Genomic DNA, 26647 nt, shown 5'->3' with positions numbered 1-26647 from the left:
AAAGAATGGCTGCTCCATAGACAAAGAAGCTCTGAAGGCTACTGATGGCCCATTTTTATGGTTATTTCTTGATTCTATGGTAACCAAAGGGTGAATTATTCATGCCTCTTCTTTTTAGACCATATAGGGTAACTTCCTGTCATTGCCATGGCATTTGTAAACTGCCATGGTGCTGATCAGAGTGTAGCAGTGAGGACAATCAGAGGTCACTCTTGTCACCATCTTGGTTTTGGTGGGTTTGGGCCAGCTTCTTACTGCAACCTGTTTTAGCAAGATCTTTATGACCTGTATCTTGTGCTGACCTCCTGTCTCATCCTGTGATTCAGAATGCCTTAACTGTCTGGGAATGCAGCTCAGTAGGTCTCACCTCATTTTACCCAGCTCCTATCCAAGATGGAGTCGCCCTGGTTCGCACGCCTCTGACAGAACTTGAGCTGTCCATCTTTCCATCTACCCAGCTATTCTGAGCATCTTCAATATATCAGGCAAAAGGCTGGGCTTCGAGATTACTTTTAAAGGCAGCGTCTACCTCCCTAGAGCTTAATGATCAGCAAAAAGAATGCTGATTTTTATGATAATAATTACAGCATTTATATTGTCTGCTGTCAAGTAAATCCGTGAATCTTGGAGGACTCTGGCCCGGGAGAGGTGAATCATTGTTTAACTGGGCGAGGTTAGAAACCTGGGTCCTGACGGGGAACAGAGCCCTGAGTAGGTTGTGCGGGCAGGATCTGGGTGACGGCTCTGGAAGCCTGGCCAGTGGTCATCAGGGAAGTGCAAAAGTGAGCAGAGGAGCCAGGAGGGAGAATGGCAGGGCCAGCCTGGCAGGCTGGACCTTTATTTTATGAGTTAGTGCATAACAGTGCGACCCCCCAACAAAGGCTGTGTTATACAGATTGCTCCTGTGGGTGTTGGGGGTTTGATCCTGCTGGGGGAAATTTGAAGTTAACCTGCTCCAGGGCTGAGGGGCTGGGGGGATTTGCACATCAATACCTGGTGTTCCGCTGGTAATTTGTCTCCTGTCCCCAGGGACATTTCATGGGCTCTCAAAGCCTGCTGGGGCTGCTTATTCTCTGGGCCCAATAACGAGATGCAGATGAAATGGGAAAGAAGAGAGTTTATTTCTGTAACTGGCTACAGGGAAAAGGCCTGGAAAATATCACCAGACCAACTGAAAATCACAAAGGATGTAGAACTTGTATACCTTCTGAGCTATGTGTCTGCATGTAAGCGTGCATTCATCTAAATACGTAAGTGATTAGCTATTTCTTTTTTTTTTCTTTCTTTCTTTTTTTTTGAGATGAAGTCTCACTCTGTCGCCCAGGCTGGAGTGCTGTGGCACGATCTTGGCTCACTGCAACCTCTGCCTTCCAGGTTCAAGCCATTCTCCTGCCTCAGCCTCCAAGTAACTGGGACCACAGGCACCCGCCACCATGCCTGGCTAATTTTTTTTTTTCCGTGTATTTTTAGTAGAGACGGGGTTTCGCCATATTGACTAGCCTGGTCTTGAACTCCTGACCTTGTGATCCGCCTGCCTTGGCCTCCGATAGTGCTGGGATTACAGGCATAAGCCACCACACCCGTCCTAGCTTCTTCTAATCTATAACTAAAGTGTGAGTCTTGAAGACCTTCCTCTGGAGCGTCAGTAAATTTACTTAATCTACATGGGTCCATGTGCTGAGGGTGAATACCCTTATCTTGTCTCCTGCTAAATCATGGAGAGAGTTCCTTTAGACCCCCAATAAAACTTGTTTGTGGAGTTCTGGGGAGTTTCTTCAGACCCCCATTGAGAACTTGTTTCATCCTAAATGAGTCCTGTTGAGAATTCCTTCCGTTATCTTGTCCTGCTTCAAGGCCCAGGAAAGGCCGGAGCAAAACTCTCAGTGGGCTTTTGTTACATTCCAGCCTTTGTATGAGGACACAGGCTCTTTCAGCTTTTAATATTTAACTTAACCACTCAGCACTTAAACAGTTGTTACAGAGGTCTGCCTGTTTAGCTGTTAGTAAGACCTGGCCTGCCACAGTTTCACAGACTGAGAAGCTGAGCTGTGGAGAGAGGTGGGGTGAGCAGCGTGCCCAGGGTTACAGATCCCAGGTGGGATCCAGCACTTTTTGCTTCTGAAATCCCCTGTGATTTTTTAAATGGTCACCTGGACCCATGAAAGGGCAGGACTGAGGACCCCATGCCCTGAAGGCTGCTACGTTTCCCATTTCACCAGGGGGCGTTGCCTGCTCCAGCCAAGAGGCTTGACTTACGACCGGATCCTTGATTGCAGCGTAGCCCATTGCTTGTGACTGGAGATGATGGTGCTGGGACTGTACAGTCTGGCCTCATTTCTTTTCAATTTCAAAAATCCAGAAACTGTTAAAAGCGAAGGATCAGAGAAACCAGCCCTAGGAAGATATGCACAGAGTCAGTGGGTGTGTGACGTGTGCCCTGACACCGTGTGTCAGAGATGTTTGAACCAGGGAGACTCCATCTTAAACAAGGGCTGGGTGTAATAAGGCTGAGACCCACTGGGCTGCATTCCCAGGAGGTTAAGGCATTCTGAGTCACAGGATGAGACAGGAGGTCAGTACAAGGTACAGGTCACAAAGACCTTGCTGATAAAAGGATGCGGTAAAGAAGCCGGCCAAAACCCACCAAAACCAAGATGGCTATGAAAGTGACCTCTGGCCGTCCTCACGGCTCATTGTATGCTAATTATAATGCATTAGCATGCCGAAAGACTGAAAGACTGTCCCACCAGCGCCTTGTCAGTTTACAAAGGCCATGGCAATGTCAGGAAGTTGCCCTACCTGGTCTAAAAAGGGGAGGACCCACAATTCTGGGAATTGCCCACCCCTTTCCCAGAAAACTCATGAATAATCCACCCTTGTTTAGCATATGATCAAGAAATAACCATTTCATTGGGCAACCAGCAGCCCTGGGGGCTGTTCTGCCTATGGAATAGCCATTCTTTATTCCTTTACATTCTTAATAAACTTCTTTTTACTTTACGGACTCACCCCAAGTTCGTTCTTGCTCAGGGTCCAGGAACCCTCTCTTGGGGTCTGAATCAGGACCACTTTCCAGTAACACACACACGTGTACAGCGGGTGAGAATGAGCCGAGGTGGGACAGCTGCCACACTACCAGGGATGGGATGGCTGCTGCCGTCTGGCCGAGGGAGTTCCGAGGGACCCTCTGGAGTGCCCTTGTCTCGCGGACCACCACACAGTCAATGAGATGATTCCTGCCAACTGCCCGCCAGCCCGTCAATGATCGCTGTAATCTCCCTGGCAGCCCCCGAAGTAGATTTACAGCAGTGTGGAAAAATGAGGCTGCTTGATCAATGCATCCCTGGACAATCTCCTCCAGGAGACACAAACACATACTGTAACAAAACTTTATTTTCTTCTGAAAATTGCCTACATGATTAATACAGCCCGACACAGCCCAAGCTGCTCAGCATAAGAAACAGCCGTATTTCTTGCTCTCTCTTCAGCTCCGCTCCTCTCTCACTCCGTGGCTTCATCTGTTTTCTTTGTTCTGCTCCCTATTCCGTTGTGCTATATATTGTGCAATCTCCCATAAGGAGAAGAAGGATGCATTAAAGTGCAGGTACCTCGGCACTCCATTCTACTGTGTTTCTCTTTGCTGTTTCCAATGTGGCTTAGGCGTAAGCATAAAATTAAAGTCATCGGTGCTGCCTGGACTGACTCTCGGAGCACCTGTGACTGAGAAAAGCAGAGCACGTTCCCCAGGTACTAAATCGTCTCTTACATCACCTGGAGCCATGGAGAGGGCCTAAACTCTGTGCTCTGGAGTCCAGACTGGATGAGAGGAATTCTTCCCTTTAATCTCTGCGCTCGGGCATGTGAGGGCTGCTGGGTATTGTGAGGAAGGGATGTCAGCAGGTTGTCCTGTCTCCTGTCTCCGGGGAGGTTCTAGGACTTCCCAAAGAAGAGCTGGTGTGCCTTAGGTTGCACACTCCTCCAGTGTGGAGTCCTGTTCCTTTACTATGATTATTGGCATGGGTGTTTTATTTCCTCTCCCAGAATGTTAACTCCATGATAGCAGGAACCTCTAGTATAATATAATACCAAGCACTTAGTGGGTTCAGTAGATGCCTTCTTTTGGGTTCCCCCAGAAACAGAGCCTGAAACAAAGGTTTGAGTGCAAGTGGTTTATTTTGGAGGTGAAGAAAGCATCACTAGGGGAGTGGGAAGTAAGACTGGGAGGGAAAGGCACCCCCTCTCCAAAGGGTGTGTTATGAAGATTGCTCCTGTGGGTGATGGGGACTTAATCCTGCTGTGGGAATTTACATTTAACCCGATCTAGGGCTGAGGGAGCTGGGGTGTTTGTATTAGGTTGGTGTAAACGTAATTGCGGCCATTAAAAGTAATGGCAAAGCCCGCAGTTACTTTTGCACCAATCTAATACATCAATTCCTGGTGTTCTTTTGGTTGTTGTTATTTAGAAACAGGGTCTCATTATGTTACCCAGGCTGGAGTACAGTGTCAGGATCATAGCTCATGGCAGCCTTGACCCCCCTGGGCTCAAGTGATCCTCCCACCTCAGCCTCCCAAGTAGCTGAGAATACAGCCATGCACCACTGCACCTGGCTAATTTTAAAATTTTTTGTAGGTACAGAATCTTGCTATGTTGCCCAGGCTGGTCTTAAACTCCTGGCCTCAAGCGATGCTCCTGCGTCAGCCTCCTAATGCTGAAATTACAGGTGTGAGTCACTGCACCTTGTCCCCAGTCGTCTTTAGTTGAGAGATTTAAGGGGTGGAGTAATCGCTTAGGCATCAGCAAAGAAGGTTTCAGACAAGAAATGGAGGGGCTGGAGTCAGAAGTCATGCAGGTGTGCCCTGAAGCTCAGGGCATAGGTAGGTGGCACAGGTAGATGCAGGTAGACATATGCCTGGGACTGATGCCTGGAACTCCCTTAGTGATGCTCTCTTCATCTCCAAAATAAACTACTTGCACTCAAACCTTTGTTTCAGGCTCTGTTTCTGGGGGAACCCAAATGCAGACATCTACTGAACCCACTAGAGGTTCTGGTTATCACAGAGCTAACATTCTAACTCACTGCCTGTAGGGTGGTGAATTTGGGGGAAGTGGGGCTGCATCTGTTAGTGCTCTCTTCCTTAGGGTTTATTCTCAGTTCTTAGCCAAGGAGAAGCCTAAGGGAACCAGTGATTCACACCTTGGGATGAGTGGATGAGGATTCAGCTGAAATCTTACACTATGTCCAGCTGCAGCACCTGAGCTTTTATCCTTCCTCTGACTGTGCGTTTCCGATCTCTCCTTCCCCAGGTGTAAGGAGCTCAAGTACTCCAAGGACCTGCCCCAGATATCCATCATATTCATCTTCGTGAATGAGGCCCTGTCGGTGATCCTGCGGTCAGTGCACAGTGCTGTCAATCACACACCCACACACCTGCTGAAGGAAATCATTCTGGTGGATGACAACAGCGACGAAGGTACAGGGGTGGCTGACCTGTGCACAGGACATGATGACAGCAGGGGGAAATGCCACTTTCATTCCAGCGTGAGCCCGAGCATCTGTGTCTCCTGGTCCCTGGAGCGTATCTGGGGAATGGGAGATTTTTTTTTTTTCTTTTTTTTTTTTTTGAGATGGAATCTCTCTCTGTCGCCCAGGCTGGAGTGCAGTGGTACAATCTCGGCTCACTGCAACCTCCACCTCCTGGGTTCAAGCGATTCTCCTGCCTCAGCCTCCCGAGTAGCTGGGATTACAGGCACTTGGCACCACGCCTGGCTAATTTTTGTATTTTTAGTAGAGATGGGGTTTCACCATGTTGGCCAGGCTAGTCTCGAACTCCTGAACTCAGGTGATCCGCTCACCTCAGCCTCCCAGAGTGCTGGGATTACAGGTGTGTGCCACCGTGCCCGGCCCGAGATTTTTTTAGAGGAAGATATCTAGGCATACCCTGGTCTGTTATTCCTTGAGTCCTCTAGAGCAGGGGTCCCCAACCCCAGGGCCATGAACCAGTAGCAGTCTGTGGCCTGTTAGGATCTGGGCTCCTTCCTGAGTGGCAGGAGAGCAAGGGAAGCTTCATCTGTATTTACAGCCACTCCCCATTGCTGGAATTACTGCCTGGGCTCCACCTCCTGTCAGATCAGCAGCGGCATTAGCTTCTCATAGGAGCATGAACCCTATCGTGAACTGCACAAGCAAGTGATCTAGGTTGTACCCCCTCCCCACCTTTTTTTTTTTTTTTGAGATGGAGTCTTGCTCCATCACTCAGGCTGGAGTGCAGTGGTACGATCTCGGCTCACTGTAACCTTCACCTCTCGGGTTCAAGCGATTTTCCTGCCTTAGCCTCCCGAGTAGCTGGAACTACAGGCATACACCACCATGCCTGGCTAATTTTTGTATTTTTAGTAGAGACAGGGTTTTGCTGTGTTGGTCAGGCTGGTCTCGAACTCCTGACCTCAGGTGATCTGCCCTGCTTAGCCTCCCAAAGTGCTGGGATTACAGGCATGAGCCACTGCGCCTGGCTGGTTGCAATCTTTTTATGAGAATCTAATGTCTGATGATCTGAGGTGGAACAATTTCATCCTGAAACCATCTCCCCTGACCCACATGTTCCATGGAAAAATTGTTTTCCACAAAGCCGCTCGCTGGTGCCAAAAAGGTTGAGGACCGCTGCTCTAGGGCTCATTAGACTCATTGACTGGCCATGGATCTAGATGAACTTCCCTCTTCTCGTTACCTAAAGTAGATGACAGGGAAGAGCTGAATTCCTCCTCCACTCCCCACCCCACGCCCCATCTTTGTCGTCCTTCTCCAAAAAGCAAAATAAAAAATTCCATCCTGTGTTAGGAACTGTTTGTCTACATTGGAATTCTCCTCTGGGCCACCGTGCCCAAAATGGTCTTACGTAGAAATGAGTGGTGTTTGCTCATCTTCTGGAATTCAGCGCTAATAGGAGTGATGGCTCAATGGAAACTGTACAACAGGAAAATATTGCATGTCAATAACAAAACTCCTGGGAGGTCCTTGGAGATATTTAATAGTTGGACAAAGGCATGGCATCCAGGGCAGTGGGGGTGGGTGTTGCTAATGGTGCCTTTGTGTTGGATCCCAACCTGCAAAATTCAGTGTGCTCACTGCTGGGAGCGACCCCCACAAGCTCATGGGATAAAAGAAGGCCAGCTAGAGTGAGTGCCTGAAGGCCAAGAAAGCTTATCTTCTGAGCAACTACAGGATTAGGGGTAGGCTAAACCCCTTCCTTTCATCGTGCTGGGTAGGAGAGGGATTACCCTGCAAGCTGCTCCGGCATCTGGAAGATGGTGAGGAGGAGGCAATGCCATGGGTCCTGTTTAAAACTGGATTATCTTGAGGAGCACAGGAATGAGCCTCTCCTATTTAATCAGCCTGGATGCTGATGTCCCTGGCCCTTCTGAACCGGCCCACTCTTCTGAAGGGCTTGGATGCACCTGGGCCCAGTGGTATGCCTTCTCTGGGATCTCTGGCTTACAGAGTTGGGTCATTTGGTGGATTTTTCACATCCCTAGTTTTATTTCCTTACCTTTGGCCATTAGTTATCTATAGATTCTTCTAAACCTGAGAATGATTGTCTCCTTGTGAGAAGGAGGCTCTTTCAGTTCCTGGAAGCCTCTAAGTCGTGCAGCAAATTCTCTTTGCTTGACATGCCCATGGCTGTCTGCTCTGTGACATTTCTCTGCACCTACCACAGACATCTTGCTCCAGCAGTCCTTCCATGCACCCCTGCAGGGACTCCGTCTATATTTCCCCAGCTGTCTCCAGCAAAGCACTTCCTCAGAGAAGCCTCTTCTAACCTCTGAGTGGGGAAGTAAGATTGTGAAAGGAAGGCATCCTAAAAAGATTGGTACTGTGGGTGACAGAGCTTAATCCCACTGGGGAAAATCCAGGAGCCAGTGTAAACCCAGACCTCAGAGTTAACTTGCTCCAAGTGCAAGGGAGCTGGGGTATTTATACACCTTTAGGATAATGAGGCCCTGGTTCTGTGCTATCTCAGCACCTTGCTACTAGCTGTCACACTTATTAGCTTGAAGTGTGTCTGCACAGTGGACTCTCTGAAATAGGTGAGATGTTGTTTCCCAGGGCCTGACTGGTGGTTGAAACTCATTAAGTCTTTCAACAAGGGCGTGCATGACGAAGCCAGGTAGGGCTAAGAAAAGGGCAGGTGTGAGCTAGTGGCAAAATGACTAGAGATAGCCCAGGGCTAGAACACCCAGAGAGGAGCATGAACTGCAGATCGGGCTGGATTGGGGTGAAGACTCATTGCCAGTGGTACACCCTCTCCTGAGGAAATCTAGGTAGAGCCCAGTCCAGGAGGAAGAAGGGAAGGTTAAGGCAATCTCAGCCATAACTGCAGCTCCTTGACTGCAAGGATCTCCAGTACAGGGTTAGACACTTACTGGGTTCAGTAGGTGTATTAGTCTATTTTGTGTTGCTACAAAGGAATTCCTGAGGCAAGTGATTGATTGATTGACAGATTGATTGATTGATTGATTGATTTTGAGACAGGGTCTCACTCTGTCACCCAGGCTGTAGTGCAGTGGTGCGATCACAGCTTGTTGCAGCCTCCACCTCCTGGGCTCAGGTGATCCTCCTGTCTCAGCCTCCTAAGAGGCTGGGACCACAGGCATGTGCCATCACGCCTGGCTAATTTTTATATATATAAAAATTTGTGGAGATGGGGTTTTGGCATGTTGCTTAGGCTAGTCTCAAACTCCAGGGCTCAAATGATCGTCCTGCCTCAACCTCCCAATGTGCTGGGATTATAGGTGTGAGTCATCATGCCTGGCCTTGGGTGATTTATTTAAAAAGGAGGTTTTATTTGTCTCACAGTTCTGCAGAATGTACAAGAACCATGGCACCAGCATCTGCTTGGCATCTGCTTGCCTTCCGGTGAAGCCTCAGAAACTTTCAGTCATGGCAGAAGGGAAGGGGAGCAAGTGAGTGTCACATGGTGAGAGAGGGAACAAGAGAGTGGGAGGGAGGTCCCAGATTCCCTGAGAACTTACTCATTACCATGAAGGAGGCACTGAGCCATAAATGAGGGATGCACCCCCATGACCCAAACATCTCCCACCAGGCCTCACCTCCAACATTGGGGGTCACATTTTAACATGAGATTAAGAGAGGACAAATATTCAAACCATACTAGTAGGTATCTTCATTTGGGTTCCCCCAGAAGCAGACCCTGAAATAAACATCTGCAAGTAGATGGGTTTATTCACATCAAGAGTGCAAGTAGTTTATTTGGGAGGTGAAGAGAGCACCAGTAGGGTACTGGGGAAGTATGAATAGGTAGAGAAAGCATCCCCAAAAGATTGGTACTGTGGGTCACAGCTTAATTTCACTGGGGAAATTCCAAGAGCCCGTGTAAACTCAGACCTCAGAGTTAACTTGCTCCAAGGGTGAGGAAGCTGGGGTATTTATACACCTCTAACATCAAATGTTTTAGTGTAAGAACCCCCTGGGACTCCACCCTGGAGGAAGTTCTACTTCAGGAGGCTTGGGGTAGGGCTGAAAATTTGCATTTCTTATAAGCTCCTATTTGATGCTGATGTACCTTGTGTGGGGAACACACTTTGAGAACCACTGGGTTAAGCAACCATGCCTTGAGCCCTGTCTGAGTCCCATTTTAATGGTTCACATTTCAGGTCTACATGAAGATGTTTAGTGAGTAAGAAAATAGGAGGAAGAGGTATTTGGTTCAGCCAGACCATAAATCAATATCCATTCATCATCTTCCTCCTCTCCCAAATACCCAGGGGACCAGGAGTTGATGATATTAACATGATCTCCCTCTTTTCAGTTCCTGGTTCTGTTCTCTATGTTTTTTCCCCAGGCCAGAAATCTCTTCTCTTGAACTAGAAGAGGAATCTAATATTTTTCATTTTATTACAATGTTCTTTGTAACTGGTATTATCAAGTTTTGTAAATGTTCTGCATCTATTTAAAAAGACCCCCACGCACTGTAATCATGGAATTGAATTCCTGCCAGACATCAATTTTGTGTATTCTGGTAGGCTATGAGTTTATTTTTTTTAAGTCTTTTTGACAATGGTGTTTTAAAATCTCCTCTTATAATGACTTTTCCTTCCTGTGTTCCTAATATTTGTTTTCTGGTATCTTGTTGTCAGTTTCTTGGCAACTACAGATTTGTATCTGCATGGCTTCATTAATAGCGATGGTTGCTACCATTATGTAATGCTCTCTTTATCTTAGAAGCATACCCTGTTTTTTTTTTTTTTGCCCTGGATTTAGTTCTTCTTACATTAATATTGTTGTTCCTGCTTGCTAGTTCACATTTGATTAAAACGTTTTTTCTCCCAGCCTCACAGTTTTGTTTTCTGATCTTAAAAGAAATGCATGCTCTTTGTTGGAAAATTCGAATGTATCAAAAAGCAAATATAATTGGAAAAAAATAAATACTGAAGAGACTAACCAGAGGCAACTGCTCATTCGCCCATGCCCTTACCCTCTTTAATGCACATTTTGCATAGTTAAGATCAATAGTATAAACAAGTTAATGTTCTGCTTTTTCCCCCTGAAGGGTAAAGCATAATCTGTGCCCTTTTTTTTTTTTTTTTATTAAAAAAGCTCTGCAAACATCATTTTAATGAGGGCAGATTGATCTATTCTCTAAGATTCACTAAGCTGTGGTCAAGATGTGCTCAGGGAATGGGTGTACAAAGCCAGGGCACTCTGGAGAAGCAGACAAGATGAGACTGCAGATTTTCCTTTGTCAGGGAATTTTGTTTTTATTTTAAGTCATTTGTTTCACTCAGTTTGAATATTGACATTGCCCTATGTTAAGCCCAAGTAAGATGCAATTCTTTGTACTCTGTACATCCAGCTGAAATCACTCAGGCAACATTTGCCAGAAATCACTGCTTACCAAGTCCAGTGGGCATTTTGCTGCCCAGATCTTTTGGCACCATCTGATATTGTCAAGCAGCTTCCTTGATCGTGTATCACTCCTTCTGGTGCCCCGACATTACTCTCTGCTGATTCTCCCTAAACTTCTTTTTGCAGCTGTTCTTCTCTTCCTTGGTTTCTTAGTCCATTTGTCTTTCTACAAAGAATACTTACGGCTAGGTAATTTATAACGGAAAGTAATTTATTTCACTCATGGTTCTGTAGACTGTACAAGAAGCGTGATGCCAGCATCTGCTTCTGGTGAGGGTTTCAGGAGCTTCCACGCATAGTTGAAGAGGAAGGGGAGTTGGTGAGGTCACATGATGAGCGACAAGTGGAGAGAGAGAGAGGGGAGGAGGTGCCAGGCTCTTTTTAACAATCCGATTTCATGGGAACTAAGAGTGAGAACTCATTGAATCCCATAAGAATGGCACCAAGACTTTGAGGAGGGATCCACTGCCATGACCCACCAGGCCCCACCTTCAATATTAGGGATCACATTTCAACATGAGATGTGGAGGGGACAAACCATATCACTCGGCCCTCTCCCTTCTTAAGCTGGGATTACTCGTGATTCTCAGCATCAGGACACACTGGGCAGTCTCCTCCATTGTGTATGTTCTGACAGTTTCCCATTGGAATTGTCCAATGGGATCTACCGCTGAAGCCCAGAACGATTTATCCTCTTCCCTGAGCTTCAAACCTATAAGGCCTCTGTCTCCCAGATGGCTACCCTGGGTCTTCGTAGCTCCATTAGTCCAATGATGAACTTGCAGTGTTTGCCTTGATCTTTGTTTGGGTGACTGGGATGGAGGAATTCGGGTGCACAGAGGTATCACAGTCATAATATTTGACACACTCCATCACTGGTTCATGCATAGCCATTCTTTATTTTTCCTCACTTCTGATTGAGATGTAATTCATACACCATCAAATATACTATAAAAATAAAATAGACCAGGCACTGTGACTCACACCTGTAATCCCAGCACTTTGGGAGGCCAAGGCTGGTGGATCACTTGAGGTCAGGAGTTCGAGACCAGCCTGGCTAATATGGTGAAACCCCGTCTCTACTAAAAATACAAAAATTAGTCGGGTGTGGTGGCGCGCGCCTGTAGTCCGAGCTACTCTGGAGTCTGGGGCAGGGGAATTGCTTGAACCTGGGAGGCGGAGGTTGCACTGAGCTGAGATTACACCATTGCACTCGAGTCTGGGCATCACAGCAAGATTCTGTCTCAAAAAAAAAAAAACAAAAAACAAAAAATAAAGTATACAGTTCAGCGATTTTCAGTATATTCAAATGATTTGCATCTATCACCACTACCTAATTCCAGAACATTGTCATCACCTGCAAAATAAACCCTGAACCTGGGAGTAGCCTGTCACAATTCTACCCTTACTCTATTCCTTGCCAAATATTAATGTATTTTCTGTTATCATAAATTTGCCTATTCTGGACATTTGATAATAAATGAAATCTACAACATGTGGCCCTTTTTGCTGGCTTCTTTCACTGAGCATAATGTTTTCAAGGTTCAACCATGTTGCAGCATATATAAGTACTTTGTTCTTTTTATGACTGAATAATATTTGAGTATAGATGTAGCACATTCTTTTTATCTGTTTATCAGTTTATCAGTTGATGGACATTTGGGTTGTTTCTACTTTGGGTCTATTAAGAATAATAGGGCTATGAACATTCATGTATACATTTTTATTTGGACATGTTTTCAGTTTTCTTGGGTACATATCTAGGAGTAGAATTGCTGGGTTATGAGATAATTCTGTGGTTAACTTTTTGAGAAACTGTCAAATTGTTTTCCACAGCCAGACTGTTTTTCACATGAGCTGCACCATTTTACATGATCACCATTAATATATGAGGGTTCCAATTTCTCCACATCCTTGACAACACTTTTTACTTTTTTTAAATTATGGTCAATCTAGTGGGTATAAGGTGGTATCTTGTAGTTTTGATTTGCGTTTCCCTAATGACTAATTATTTTGAGCATCTTTTCATGTGCTTATTTTTCATTAGTCTATCTTCTTTGGAGAAACATCTATTCAAGTACTTTGCTCATTTTAAAATTGATTATTTGACTTGTAAAGTTATTGACTTGTAATTAATTATTCTTTATCTATTCTGAATACTCATCTTTATCAAATATCCTGCAACTATTTTTTGCAAATATACTTGCAGATATTTTCTACCATTCTGTTGGTTGTCTTTTCACATTCTTGATAATGTCCTTGGATGCACAAAAGTTTTTAATTTTAGAAAGTTCAGTTTATCTTTTTTTCCTTTGGGTGTTGGAGCTTTTGGTGTCATATCTAAGAAACTGTTGCCTAATTCAAAGTCACAAAGATTTGAACCTTTGTTTTCTTCTAAGCGTTTTATAGGCCTAGCACTTCCATATAGGTTTATATCCATTGTGAGCTCATTTTTGGATATGGTTTGAGGTAGGGATCCAAATTCTTTCTATTTTTATTTTTTACATATATAGTTATCCCATGAGCAAAAGTGGGAAGTGTGAGACCTTCCACCTTGTTCTTTTTTCAAGATTGTTGTGTCTATTCTGGGTCCCTTGCATTTACATTTAATTTTAAGACCAGCTTGAACATTTCTCTGAGAAATAGATGTCAGAATTTTTTTAGGGATTGTATTATATGTGTAAATCAATTTGGAGAGTATTGTCATCTTGATAATATTAATGCTTCCAATCCATGAACATAGACGTCTTTCTATTTATTTAGGCCTCTAATCTCTTTCAACAATGTTTTTTAGTTTTCAGTAAACACATTTTACACTTCCTTGATTAAATTTATTCCTTAATGTTTTATTCTTTTTAATACTATTATAAATTGAATTGTTTTCTTAATTTCTTTTTGGGTTGTTTATTGTTATTGTATAGAAATACAACTTATTTTTGTATGTTCATCTTGTATCCTTTAACTTTGCTGAACTTTATTATTAGCTCCATTAGGTTTTTTTGTAGATTTTATAGAGCTTTCTATATAGAATATCATGTTATCTTCAAATAATGATAATTTTACTTCTTACTTTCCATCTGAATATTTTCTATTTATTTTTCTTGCTTAATTACCTCCTCAAAATGTATTTATTAATAAATATCTCTTCTCCTACCATGTCAAGTATGAGAACATTCACCCATGTACCTTCCTAAGGATTTACAAAAGCCTCTTCTGGAGAAGACAGCTAAGTCATGAGTGAGCTCCGGAAACATGGGACTTGCCATAGTGGGCTATTGTGTAGACCAGGTACTGGACTTAAGGCAAAAATCTGGACAGATGGAATGGGCTTCTCTGTATTTTCTGCTTCTGATCTTATCAAGACCTACTGCCTGTCCTCAGGAGCAGGTCAAAGCAGAACATGTCTTGAGAAATATGAGATATGATACAATGAATGTCTTCCGCTGATCCAGGCAGCAGGCGGAAAGCCTGTAGTCGGAACATCCAATTATAGATAAGAATGGGTGCTATACTCATTCAGGCAATCCATCCTCAGCTTAAAATGAGGTACGTTTGCAGGAGCAGTGTTAGAAATGACAACTCTCAATGCATCTGTCTGAAGTCACACTGCCCTGTTATGGGGGTCGGCCTCTGTGACTGTGTGTTGTTATCTTGGATCTCCCTTTACCGTCTTCTTCCAGATTCTCTGACCCTCTTCTGTGCTGTCTCCTGTACTTTTCTCTTGGTTTATGTTCCTTTTTTTGGTGAAACACGACAACTGGAAGCTTCTTAAGAGACTGCAAGGAAGAGAAAATCTTTCGAGCTCACTCATGCCTCTAAAGATGGCTTTAGCCTCATCTTCTAGGTGAATGATGGTGTCATTGAGTTAGATGTTACCTTCTTTCAGAATTTTGATGGTTTTACTTCATTATTGTCTATCTTTCTTTGTTGTTGTTGTTGTTACTGTTTTGGAAGAACCAAAGGCATTCTGATTCCTGATCTTTTGCATGTTCTTTTTTCCTTTCTGGAAGCCTGTAGAATCTTTATCTTGTCACCATAGTTTTAAATTTTACAATGATGAGTCTTGATATGGGTCAGTTTGCACTGATTGGATGGGGCGTTTAGTGGCTTCGATCTGAAATCTATTGTCTATCTATCTTTGGAAATTTCTTGGACTTTTAATTGATAATTCCTCCTCATTTTTTCTGTTCTCTCTTTCAGCATCTTTTATTATTCTAGTTTGAGGCCTCTAATAATTGAAGCTCTAATTTTCTTATTTTTCTCTGGTATCTTTCTCTATCTGATATTTTTGTTCTGTTTTCTTTATTCTCACTTCAGTTTTTTTATTCTGCCCTTCTATCCATTTTTTATATTTCTGCTATCATAGTTTTACTTCCAAGTGATCATTTTTATTCTCTGAAAGCTCCTTTTATAACATATTGTCCTTTTTTATTGGAAGCAATATGTTTTCTTATCCCTGGAGGATGTTAATAATATTTTTTGTTTTAAGTTTTTCTCCCTGCATAGTCTATCTCTACAACTTACATTTTTCTCATTGATGTTTAGTTTCTATCTTCCATGTTGGAGGCTTTCCTTAAGTATCTGGTGAGTCTTTTCTGTTTGTGATTATCTCTTAAATAGTGATTAGACAGCCAGGAGCTGGGTGGAGGGGGAATGAGGAGTTATTGCTTAAGAGTATGGGATATGTTTGAGAAGATGAAAAAAGTTGTGGAAATAGATTATGTCTGCACAATAATGTGTATGTACCTAATGTCACTGAACTGTATACTTAAAATGATTAAAATAGTAAATTTCTGGTTATGTCCATTGTATCACAATTTTTAAAAAGCTGATCAGACATTGCGTACGTGAGTTGGACGTACTTGATTTGACAGTGGAGTGATTTGTGTGGGCTGAAACAAGAAGTGGGAGTGGTGGCTAGACGTGGTGGCTCAAGCCTGTAATCCCAGCACTTTGGGAGGCTGAGGTGGGAGGATCACTTGAGATCAGGCATTTGAGACCAGCCTGGCCAACATGATGAAACCCCGTCTACACTAAAAATACAAAAAAAAAAAAAAAGCTCTGTGGTGGTGCACACCCATAATCCCAGTTACTCAGGAGGCTGAGACAGCAGAATTGCTTGAGCCCGGGAGGTGGAGGTTGCAGTGAGCTGAGACTGCACCACTGCACTCCAGCCTGGGTGACAGAGTGAGATTCCATCTCAAAAAAAAAAAACAGGTGGGAGTGGGAATTTAGTGATCAGTTTCTTTTCAAATAACCTTTGTGCTGGTCTTCCTTATTTTGGTCTGTCCATTTTTACCCCCAGTTCCAAAGGCACCTGGAGCTGCCGGTTCCATTGCCTCTTGAGTGTCCTCTGGTATATATCGAGTTGGTTTCTTAGTTTTGGGCATTGTTGGCTTGGGATCATCTGTTATACATCAGTCACTTGGTTAACCTTCTGAATCTGCATTCAGGCTTCCTCGATTTCATGGCTGTTGTCTTGTCTTGCATTTCTTCTGGCTTTGGAAGGTTATGGTTTTTGTTGTTGTTGTTTGTTTATTTTAGAAATCCTTTTACTGTAGTTTTTTAGTGAATTTTGAGTAGTGGTCTCTGATTCATGAGTTAAATTCATCATCTTATTCTGAAAGTTCATCTTTGAGAATGTTTAATATAAATTGATAAACTGTCTTCCAGGTATGCGATACTATCACATGAAGAGTGTATGAAAGACTTTTTTTCACTGTATTCTTACCAACACTGAATCTTATTTATCTTGGTCATCTTGTTCTGATGCAGGGGAAATGGCATTACATTTTTAAATCTGCATTTTAAAAAATAGTATTGATGATGAATACTTTTTCATATGTTTAACTATATGTTTTTTAGAGATTTGCCTATTGATGACTCCTTTATCCCTTTTTTATTGGAGTATTTATCTTTGTCTTATTGATTTACAAGCACTTTTTATTTTATTTTACTTTAAGTTCTGGGATACATGTGCAGAACGTGCAGGTTTGTTACACAGGTATACATGTGCCATGGTGGTTTGCTGCACCCATCAACCCGTCATCTAGGTTTCAAGCCCTGCATGCATTAGGTATTTGTCCTAATGCTCTCCCTCCCCTTGTCCCCCACCCCCTGACAGGCCCCAGTGTGTAATGCTCCCCTCTCTGTGTCCATGTGTTCTCATTGTTCAACTCTCCCTTATGAGTGAGAGCATGCGGTGTTTGGTTTTCTGTTACTGTGTTACTTTGCTGAGAATGATGGTTTCCAGCTTCATCTGTGTCCTTGCAAGACATGAACTCATTCTTTTTATGGCTCCGTAGTATTCCATGGTGTGTATCAAGAACTTTTTATATATTAAACAAACCTTTTTTACATCACTTTGCAAGCATTTCTCTCAACTTGTGCTTCTCACTTTAATTCATTCGTAGTCTTTTTTGGCAAGTATAAATTTTACATTATATAGTCAAATCCATCAGTCTTTTCTTTTTGATACCAAAGTCTTAAGAATGTGATTCATTATGCTTAGGCTATACAAATATTGACAACCATTTTGATGGGTAAATGTTTCTTTCCAAAATAAATTCCAGACAGAAGAAATATTTTTATATAAGGTGTAAGAATTTTTAACATAGAGACTCTGTCCCAAAATACAGTTATCTCAATTTAATAGTAAGTCCTTTAACCAGTGATCTGAAATTCACTGTTTTTATCTGCTGAATTATTTAATATTTGGAAACACTGAAGCTGAATCACATATAACCAATTATAAGGAGGAGGCAGGAGTCAAAGAGGATCCCCAGGGTCCCTGCTTAGGTGACAAGATGAGTATTCGTGCTTCTCATTAAGAATGGGATATGCTAAGAATTAAGAATCACAGGTTTGGGAAGGGGATGGACTTCACTTTTTGGATTTGCCAAGTTCCAACATCCTATGGAAATTTACTGTGCCTTTAAAACAGGTGAGTTGTAACCTTAGCCGTCAAGTTTTCCTTAAACTACTATGAGAAGCTTCTTTGTTTTTACAATTAATGGCCTTAATACTCTTTTTGTTTTTTTTTTCTTTTTTTTTTTTTTTTCCTGAGACAGTTTCTTGCTCTCTTGCCTTAGCTGGAGCGCAGTGGTGCGATCTCGCCTCACTGCAGTCTCCACCTCCCAGGTGCAAGCGATTCTCCTGCCTCAGCCTCCCGAGTAACTGGGATTCAGGTGCCCACCACCATACCTGGCTAATTTTAATAGTTTTAGTACAGATGGTGATTCACCATGTTGGCCGGGCTGGTCTTGAACTCCTGACCTCAGATGATCCACCCACCTTGGCCTCCCAAAGTGCTGGGATTACAGTCGTGAGCCACCACGCCTGGCCCTCAATACTCTTATATGTCTTATTAATATTTTACTTTTTTAACTTACCTTGTTACCTTCTTTGTTGTAAAGCAGCCGTTCCCAACCCTCGGGCCATAAACTGGTCCATGGCCTGTTAGGGACTAGGCCGCCCAGCAGGAGGTGAGAGGCTGGTAAGGGAGCAAAGCTTCATCTGTATTTACAGCCACTCCCCATTGCTCGCGTTACCACCTGAGCTCCCCCACTGTCAGATCAGCAGTGGCATTAAATTCTTATAGAAGTGTGAACCCTATTGTAAACTGCACATATGAGGAATCTAGGTTGCATGCTTCTTATGCGAATCTAATGCCTTATGACCTGTCACTGTGTTCCAGCACCCCCAGATGGGATCATCTAATTGTAGGAAAACAAGCTCAGTGCTCCCACTGATTCTACATGATCATGAGTTGTAGAATTATTTCATTATATATTACAATGTAATAATAATAGAAGTAAAGTGCACAATAAATGTAATGCACTTGAATCATCCTGAAACCATCCATCTGCTCTGTCCATGGAAAAATGATCTTCCACCAAAGTGGTTCCTGGTGCCAAAATGGATGAGGACTGCTGTTTAAATCAGTAGCATGGGGAGGAAAGAGAGGAATGAATCCCGGCTCAAACTTTAGCTATGTGGTCTTGGCCAAGGCACTTAACTTTTCTGACCTTGTTTAAGTTAGGGTAATAGTAGCTTTCATGCAGGGTTTTCACTGTGAGGTTTAGAGGTAATACTTGCAAGGCACATAGTGCAAGTCCTAACAGTGTCATAAAGGGTACTGTTGAGTGTGCTTATGACATTATTTGATTTGCTAGCTCCAGTTCTTTCATCAGTATTCAACTTGCATGTCATCCACACTGGGAAACCATACTGAATTGCCTTCATTTATCTGCCTATCTCTTAAGTGGTAAGACACTTGATGGTGAGACCGATAGCTTGCTCTGTGCTGTAATCCCAGGGTCTAGCCCACAGCTAAATTACAGTACTTGTTAAATAGGTTAATTTCAGTTGCACATGTGCAGAGATTTTTTTTTTTCCACTTCTTCTGGCATTGTTCTAGAAGCTTTAGGATTTCACGTTGTACATATTTTGGCTTGAATGCTATAGTTATATTGGTTTAGGCGTCAGAAATTGCCTATCTCCTATCACCATCATTTGAGTTTCTTGATGATTTGGACGGTTGTACATCTTGTCACTAATACTTCCCTGTACGACAGGCATATCTGATCAACATCTTGTCTTGGTTGGTTGTATTCAAAGGTTGAAAGCAAGACAGCTGAAAACTTTTTGGAGTGGAAGGTTATACCCTCTGCACTTCCAAAAGGAATTTTGGAGAAGAAGTCACACTGGCATTGTTTGCTTTTCTTCTTGGTTTATAATTGCAGAGATGGGAGAAGTCTTGTGTTTCCAAGAGATAACATTCTTCCTGTGTTGCTGAGGCTCTGAGTGAAATAGCCGAGAGACAACTTGTTATCACACAGCTCCATGCTTGGCCAGGCTCTCTTTATTTGAACATCACCTGCCTTCCCCCCTGCCTGTAAAGAGTCTTCCTAATCAGGAATAATACTTGTTTTTGCCCCCAACCAGATCATAGCAGTGTGACAGCATTTGCTGTGTGGGTCTGTAATCCTAACTAGGTTGTGCATTTACATTTCTCTTTGTGTTTTTTAGGCCCCAGGGAGGAAAGAATGAGGAGAGTATGTATCTTTACACAAGCGATAGTGTGAGAACCCCAGCTAAAGCTTCAACCACTAACTGGCTTTTAAAAACAAGAAGAACAACAACGAAACCCTTTTTAGTTCAAACTAATTATAGGTTCACAGAAAGTTGCAAAGATGAACAGGAAATTCCATGTAGCCTTCGCTTAGTTCCTCCCAGTGGTAACGTCTTGCAAAACTCCAGAATACTGTCACAACTAAGAAATTGGCTTTGGTACATTGGCCCTTTAGCCCAGATGGTTGAGAAGTGTGGGAATGTCAGGTAGTTTGGTATTAGCAGAGCTGCTGTTCAGCCGGAATGTTCTACAATGCCATTCCAGTCCACATCTGCTCTGATGTTATATATAAGCTCGATAGTCTCCGCTAGCTAGAAGAAACATGTTAGGCTCTGCAGCCCTTTTGGATGCTAGTAAGAGCTGTTATTGATAGAATATTCGTATGATACATTGATAACTTAACATGGACAATTCCTATAAGCAGGCATGAGCATTTCGTTTGCACATAAGATTCACACTGCCTTTGATCTTGGAAACTTCAGGGTCCTGAATATGGAGCACCCCAAAATGCTAGAGAAGGGTGAAGTGGCGGGATGCCTCGCTTCAGTTATTCCATTCCTGGCTGCCAAACGCATTTAAAGAAAACTTGAGGAAGAGGTGACCGAGCACCAAGGTGTGACCCTGTTCTCCCCAGGGCTTCACATTGCTTGTGTTCTGTTTTGCTCTCTCTTTAATGACTGTGATTTTTGCTATTTCAAGGAAGAGATTTGCCAGCTTCAGAGCATTTGGAATCAGTATCACCGTAAATAAGAACATAAAAAAAAACACACCCCAGCCTGTAGACAAATTTGATTGCTGAAATTCATGTGTTATTATTAGAATCATCTGCAAATGCCAGACTTTCAAATGCCTTTGGTGGGGTAAGATAGGGGAATGCTCTTTTAAATGGGGGAGACAACTTGGAGCTCTCACCTAGATAGCTTATAGCCTATGCGTACTATGATGTTTCCTTGTAGGTTTGGGCTACTCATATTTATTTTCGAAAAGGTAAAATGTAAATGGAAGAAGCGGTAGAGAGGAATTTCTTAACAAAGGAATTGGAAGCTGAGATGGCTTTCCTTTACAAAGTGCCTCTCATGAATGCACAACTCAGTGTGATATATTTAGTTTAACACTTTGGTGTTTTGCACCTCACATCTCTTTGCTTTTCTTTTCGTCTTTTGCTTTCTTTTGTCCTTGCTTTGATCTCACTATGGAATCGCCCTCAAAATGCTTTCATACATAGCAAAAGCTTCCCTGTTTAATCTCTCTCATTCTTCCTGAAGTTTCTCATTCTTGCCTCATTTTTGCTCCAGCCCATAGTCAGCAAGTGCATTATTTAAGTCTGCAAAGCTGAGAGATGCTCAGAGAATAAAATATGCAGTGCAGCCACCTCCTGGGTTATTTCATCCTGCCGTTTTACATGCTTGCTTCCTCACCATGGCTATTCTTCAAGCCCAGGATTTCAGAGACAGATGGGCCCATGCCATAGTGGCAAAGCTGGGGTGGGGTGTGTGTATATCTACCAGATATGTGGCTCCTGTATCCCTCAGGCTTCTTCAGAGCTTCACTGTATTGTTCAGAAGAGTTGGAAGCCCAAAAGGTTCCCTGGCTGCCCAGTCTTTTGAAACCTCTTAATCAGCCCTTAGGTCTCTTCTCTGTGGAGTATCGACCACAGTGAGCAGAAGGCAGCCTAGAAAAAGTAGGCGCCTGCCTCAAGTCCAGAGCCTGCTGCTCCCATCCTGCAGCCTGGCCAACTTTCCACTCATGGTTACAGCCCTAATCCTTTATCTTCCCTCTCTGAAACTGGTGCTGATGGCTGCAGATTCAGAAGAAAATGGGATCATCATACTGGTGCTTTGCACTCGCATTTGGTCCTCATGCAACCCTGTGCAGTGGAATAAGGCTGTATACACTGATAATTAGTCTATAATCAGAGGTGTGGGTGCTTCCAAGCTACTAGAGGGAGCCAACTCTCAGGACAAGCCCAGGCCAGGCCACAGAAGCTTTGTATTAGCAGACAAACAATTTCAGATTTCACAACATCACATTCACAGGAATCAGAGGTAGAGTGGTGATGCGTGTAGGCATGTCACTTACAAGTGGTGTGACCTTGGGAAAGTTGCTGGCCCTCTGTCTTAGTCCATTTGGGAAATGTTGTAAGAGGTACCTTAGGCTGGGTATTATGGCTCATGCTTATAATCCCAGCACTTTGGGATGCTGAGGTTAGAAGATCACTTGAAGCCAGGAGTTTGAGACCAGCCTGAGCAACATAATAAAACCCCATGTCTACTAAAATAAAATAAAATAAAATAAAAATTAGGCATCATGGTGCATGCCTGCAGTCCCAGCTACTTGGGGGGCTGAGGCAGAAGGATCGTTTGAGTCCATGGGTTGGAAGCCACAGTGAGAGCTATGATCATTCTGTTGTACTGTAGCCGGGCTGACAGAGGGAGACTATTTTTCTAAAAAAAAAAAAAAGAAAAAGTAAAATAAAGAAATAATACCTTAACTATTATGTATCCATAAAAATCAAAAATAACGAAGTTAAAAAGAAATGCCTTAGACTTGGTAATTTATAAACAATGAAATTTATTGCTCACAATTCAGGGGCCTGGGAAGTCCAAAGTCAGTGTCTGGTGAGGGCCTACTCCTCATAGATGTCTGTGTGTTTCCATGTGTAGTAAGTGGTGAACCAGCTCCCTGGGGCCCCTTTTGTAAGAACACTCAACCCGTTCATGAGGATAGAGTCCTCGTGACCTAATCACCTCCCAAACACTTGCCCTCTTAATACCACCCCATGGAGGCATTGATTGGCATTTAATGTATGAATTTTGAGGGAACACAGACATTCAGAGCGTAGCATGCTCTCTGTGCTTCCCGTTTTCTCATCTGTAAAGTGGGGTTGATCATGCCCTTACCTCACAGAGTCTTTAAGAGGTATGAAGGAGTTGCTGTAGGCCAACAGCTTGTGGCTCCTAATAAGGACTCAGTAAGTATGAAGACAAATGTTGTGGAATGTTACAAGTTTCCAAGACAGCCCATTCACTGGTTCAATTACCAGAGGAGATCTAATTTGGCTGACTAGTGTTCTGGAGTGTTTCCTGATTAGCTGACATTTTTAGTCAGCTTGGTTAGCAATTTGGGGATATAAATATTTCATTATAGATACAGACAAGCATAGTATTTGAAATGTTTGAAAAATAGTGATTGTCAGCAGAAAAGGAACTCTGGCGTTGGTGAAATCTGCCTCCCCAGTTAGTATTCTCAGTGAGAAACTAACAAAGTTTACACATCGGGCCCCTCCCTTGCACGGGTGCCCTTCGAGGTCATCTGATGACCCCTTGCTGTGTGTTTACATGTCATGCATTTTTGGAAAGCTTACAAAAGTAAGCTTTTAAAATGTTTCTCAAAGAGAATGCCCCAAATTGTATAAATTTCAGGTCCCACAAAACCCAGGTTCATTTCTGGGATTTGCTATCTCCATTGGACAGATAAGAAACCCCTATGCTGCATAAGCGGGATATGCAACCTAGTTTCTCCCTGCTCCACCATCTTTTGTTCTTTTTTTTTTTTTTTTTTCAGACGGGGTCTCGCTCTGTCGCCCAGGCTGGAGTGCAGTGGCCGGATCTCAGCTCACTGCAAGCTCCGCCTCCCGGGTTCACGCCATTCTCCTGCCTCAGCCTCCCGAGTAGCTGGGACTACAGGCGCCCGCCACCTCGCCCGGCTAGTTTTTTGTATTTTTTTAGTAGAGACGGGGTTTCACCGTGTCAGCCAGGATGGTCTCGATCTCCTGACCTCGTGATCCACCCGTCTCGGCCTCCCAAAGTGCTGGGATTACAGGCTTGAGCCACCGCGCCCGGCCCTTTTGTTCATTTTTAAAGATAAAACTTTAAAACCTTTTCTAATAATATTTTAAAAATATTTTGAAATGGTCTTTGTATGGCTGCTTTTATACATTTAGCTGATTCGTTATTGTATGGCTGCTTTTATACATTTAGCTGATTGGTTATTTCAGGCATAAATTTATTCCCAGGCACACCTGCATTTCCAGGTTTTTTTCTTTTTTTCTTTTTTTTGAGATGGCATCTTACTCTGTCACCCAGGCTGGAGTGCAGTGGTACAATCGCCGCTCACTGCAACCTCTGCCTCAAGCTGGGCTCCCACCTCAGCTTCCCAAGTAGCTAATACCCAAGTGTTTTCAGTCTGTGTTTTGTGTTCTGTCTAGGGTATCGAAGTTAATGCTTACATATATAAAATATTGAAATCTCTCAGAAAAAAGGAAAAAAAAGAGATGATGCAGAAATGTCAAGTGTCCTGACTAACGTCTATGCTAAACTCTGTGTTGAAGACCATTTTTTTCACTGTGATCTCTGTCATAAGTCCCTACGCACAGAGAGCTGGACGTTTCCATCGGGGTGGAGAGAAAGGCTGGCATCTGGGAGGGCCCAGGGTGTGGACACCACGCAGGGGCTGGATTCTCTCCACATCCAGTCTGGAAGAGCTCAGGAACTCAAGTCCCATCAGGATGAGGAGTCTTATCTAAGTGTCTCACCAGATGCTTCCAGACAGAGGTAGCCTTGGAAACCCATTGAACAAGCTAGGAGCAGAGATGTGCCCAGGGAGAAGGTGGCCTAGGAGGAACCCAGGGGAGGGACAGACCAGCTGACCAGACTGGGTTTTAGGGGCAAGCCTCCAGTCCACCAGTTACCAACATGGGGGTTGGAAGGACCCCACGGCCACAGAATATGAATCAGACTTTCGGCAAGGTCAAGGATTTTAAATTCACACACTAAGGCTGGGCATGGTGGCTCATGCCTGTAATCCCAGCACTTTGGGACGCCAAGGCAGAAGCATCACTTGAGCCCAGAGTTCAAGACCAGCCTCAGCAACATGATAAAACCCTGTCCCTTCAAAAAATAAATAACAAAATTCGCCAGACATGGTGGTGCATCCTTGTAGTCCCAGCTACCCGGGAAGCTGAGGCAGGAGAATCACTTGAGCCCAGGAGTTGGAAGCTGCAGTGAGCTATGATCCGGCCACTGCATTCCAGCGTGAGTGACAGAATGAGACCCTCTTTCAAAACAAAACAAAACAAAATTACACACAACATAAAATCACTTCTTCTGCACTTTCAAAACTAACAGACATAAAAGACCACATATTTTACAACTCCATTTTCATGAACTATGTGTATTAGGCAAATTTATAGGGACAGAAAGCATGTTAGTGGTCACCAGGGGTTGGGAAAGGGGAGATGGGGAGCAGCTGCTCAATAGGTATGGGGTTTATGTTTGGGGTGATGAAAAAGTTATAGATAGTGGTGATAGTTGCACAACATTGTGAATGTGCTTAATGCCAGTGAATTGTATATTGTAAAAAGGTCAAAACATTTTAAACATGGTAAAAACAATGAAAAAAGTGAACCAGTGCTTTTGAGATGTTTGGGGTTTGCATGAGAATGACCTGGGGGTGCTGGCCAGTTCCACTAAGGCCCGCTGAATTAGGGATACCGAGAAAGGAGCCTTGGAACCTGCATTTTCTTTTTCTCTTTTTTTTTTTGAGACAGAGTCTCGCTTAGTCGCCCAGGCTGGAGTGCAGTGGCGCGATCTCGGCTCACTGCAAGCTCCGCCTCCCGGGTTCACGCCATTCTCCTGCCTCAGCCTCCCGAGTAGCTGGGACTACAGGTGCCCGCCGCCTCGCCCGGCTAATTTTTTGCATTTTTAGTAGAGACGGGGTTTCACCGTGTTAGCCAGGATGGTCTCGATCTCCTGACCTCGTGATCCACCCGCCTCGGCCTCCCAAAGTGCTGGGATTACAGGCGTGAGCCACCACGCCCGGCCAAGGAACCTGCATTTTCATAAGGTCCCCAGTGCTTCTCACTCTGGGAATACTGGCAGGCATTTCCATTCTATTTTGTTTCTTAATTGGAATGTGCCATATGTGCTATTTTCTCGTCCCCAGCTGGCACAACCCATGGATTCACAGTGAGCAGCGTGCCCAAACCTCAGCAGCTGCTGGCAGGGAGAGGTGTTGGTGATAAACGTGGCAGTGGTGGCAATGGGGGTTGATGGTGTCAGAAGGAGTGTTGATAGAATTGTGGCATTAGTAGCAGTGGTAGTAGGAACAGGGAGTGAAAGCAGAAGGCAGGACCATATGGGATCCTTGTCCAGGGACTGACCCAATTGTGAGATTGCCCCATGCAGAGGTGGCCAGCCATCAGAATCCCAGTTTTGGAGCCAAGCTTGGTGGCTCACACCCATAATTCCAGAGCTTTGGGAGGCCAAAGTGGGGAGATTGCTTGAGGCCAGGAGTTTGAAACCAGCCTGGGTAACATAGTGAGACCTCATCTATACAAAATAAAATAAATTAGCTGGGCATGGTGGTGTGTGCTGGTAGTTCCAGGTACTCAGGAGGGTGAGGCAGGAGGATCGCTTGAGCTCGGGAGGTCGAGGCTGTAGTGAGCCATGATTGCACCACTTCACTCCAGCCTGGGCAACAAGGCCAGACCCTGTCTCTGTCTCCGTATATGTGTGTGTATGTATGTATATATTTATTTATTTACTTATTTATATGTATTTTATATATATACTGTGTGTGTGTGTATATATAT

At 43.7% G+C, this 26647-nt stretch overlaps 1 protein-coding gene across 1 annotated transcript in view; it reads left to right on the top strand.

Moving 5' to 3' along the window:
• GALNT17 (polypeptide N-acetylgalactosaminyltransferase 17) overlaps positions 1-26647 on the top strand; it is a 596132-nt gene that overhangs the window by 260204 nt on the left and 309281 nt on the right. The window contains exon 3 of the mRNA XM_025379068.1: positions 5306-5472. Coding sequence (XP_025234853.1) covers positions 5306-5472 — 167 coding nt within the window. The remainder of the gene's footprint in view (positions 1-5305; positions 5473-26647) is intronic.

This window comes from Theropithecus gelada, chromosome 3 (assembly GCF_003255815.1).
Source record: "Theropithecus gelada isolate Dixy chromosome 3, Tgel_1.0, whole genome shotgun sequence".
NCBI classification, from domain to species: domain Eukaryota; kingdom Metazoa; phylum Chordata; class Mammalia; order Primates; family Cercopithecidae; genus Theropithecus; species Theropithecus gelada.
Note: the sequence above shows the minus strand (reverse complement) of the source record. Positions and strands in the feature narration are given on the sequence as shown.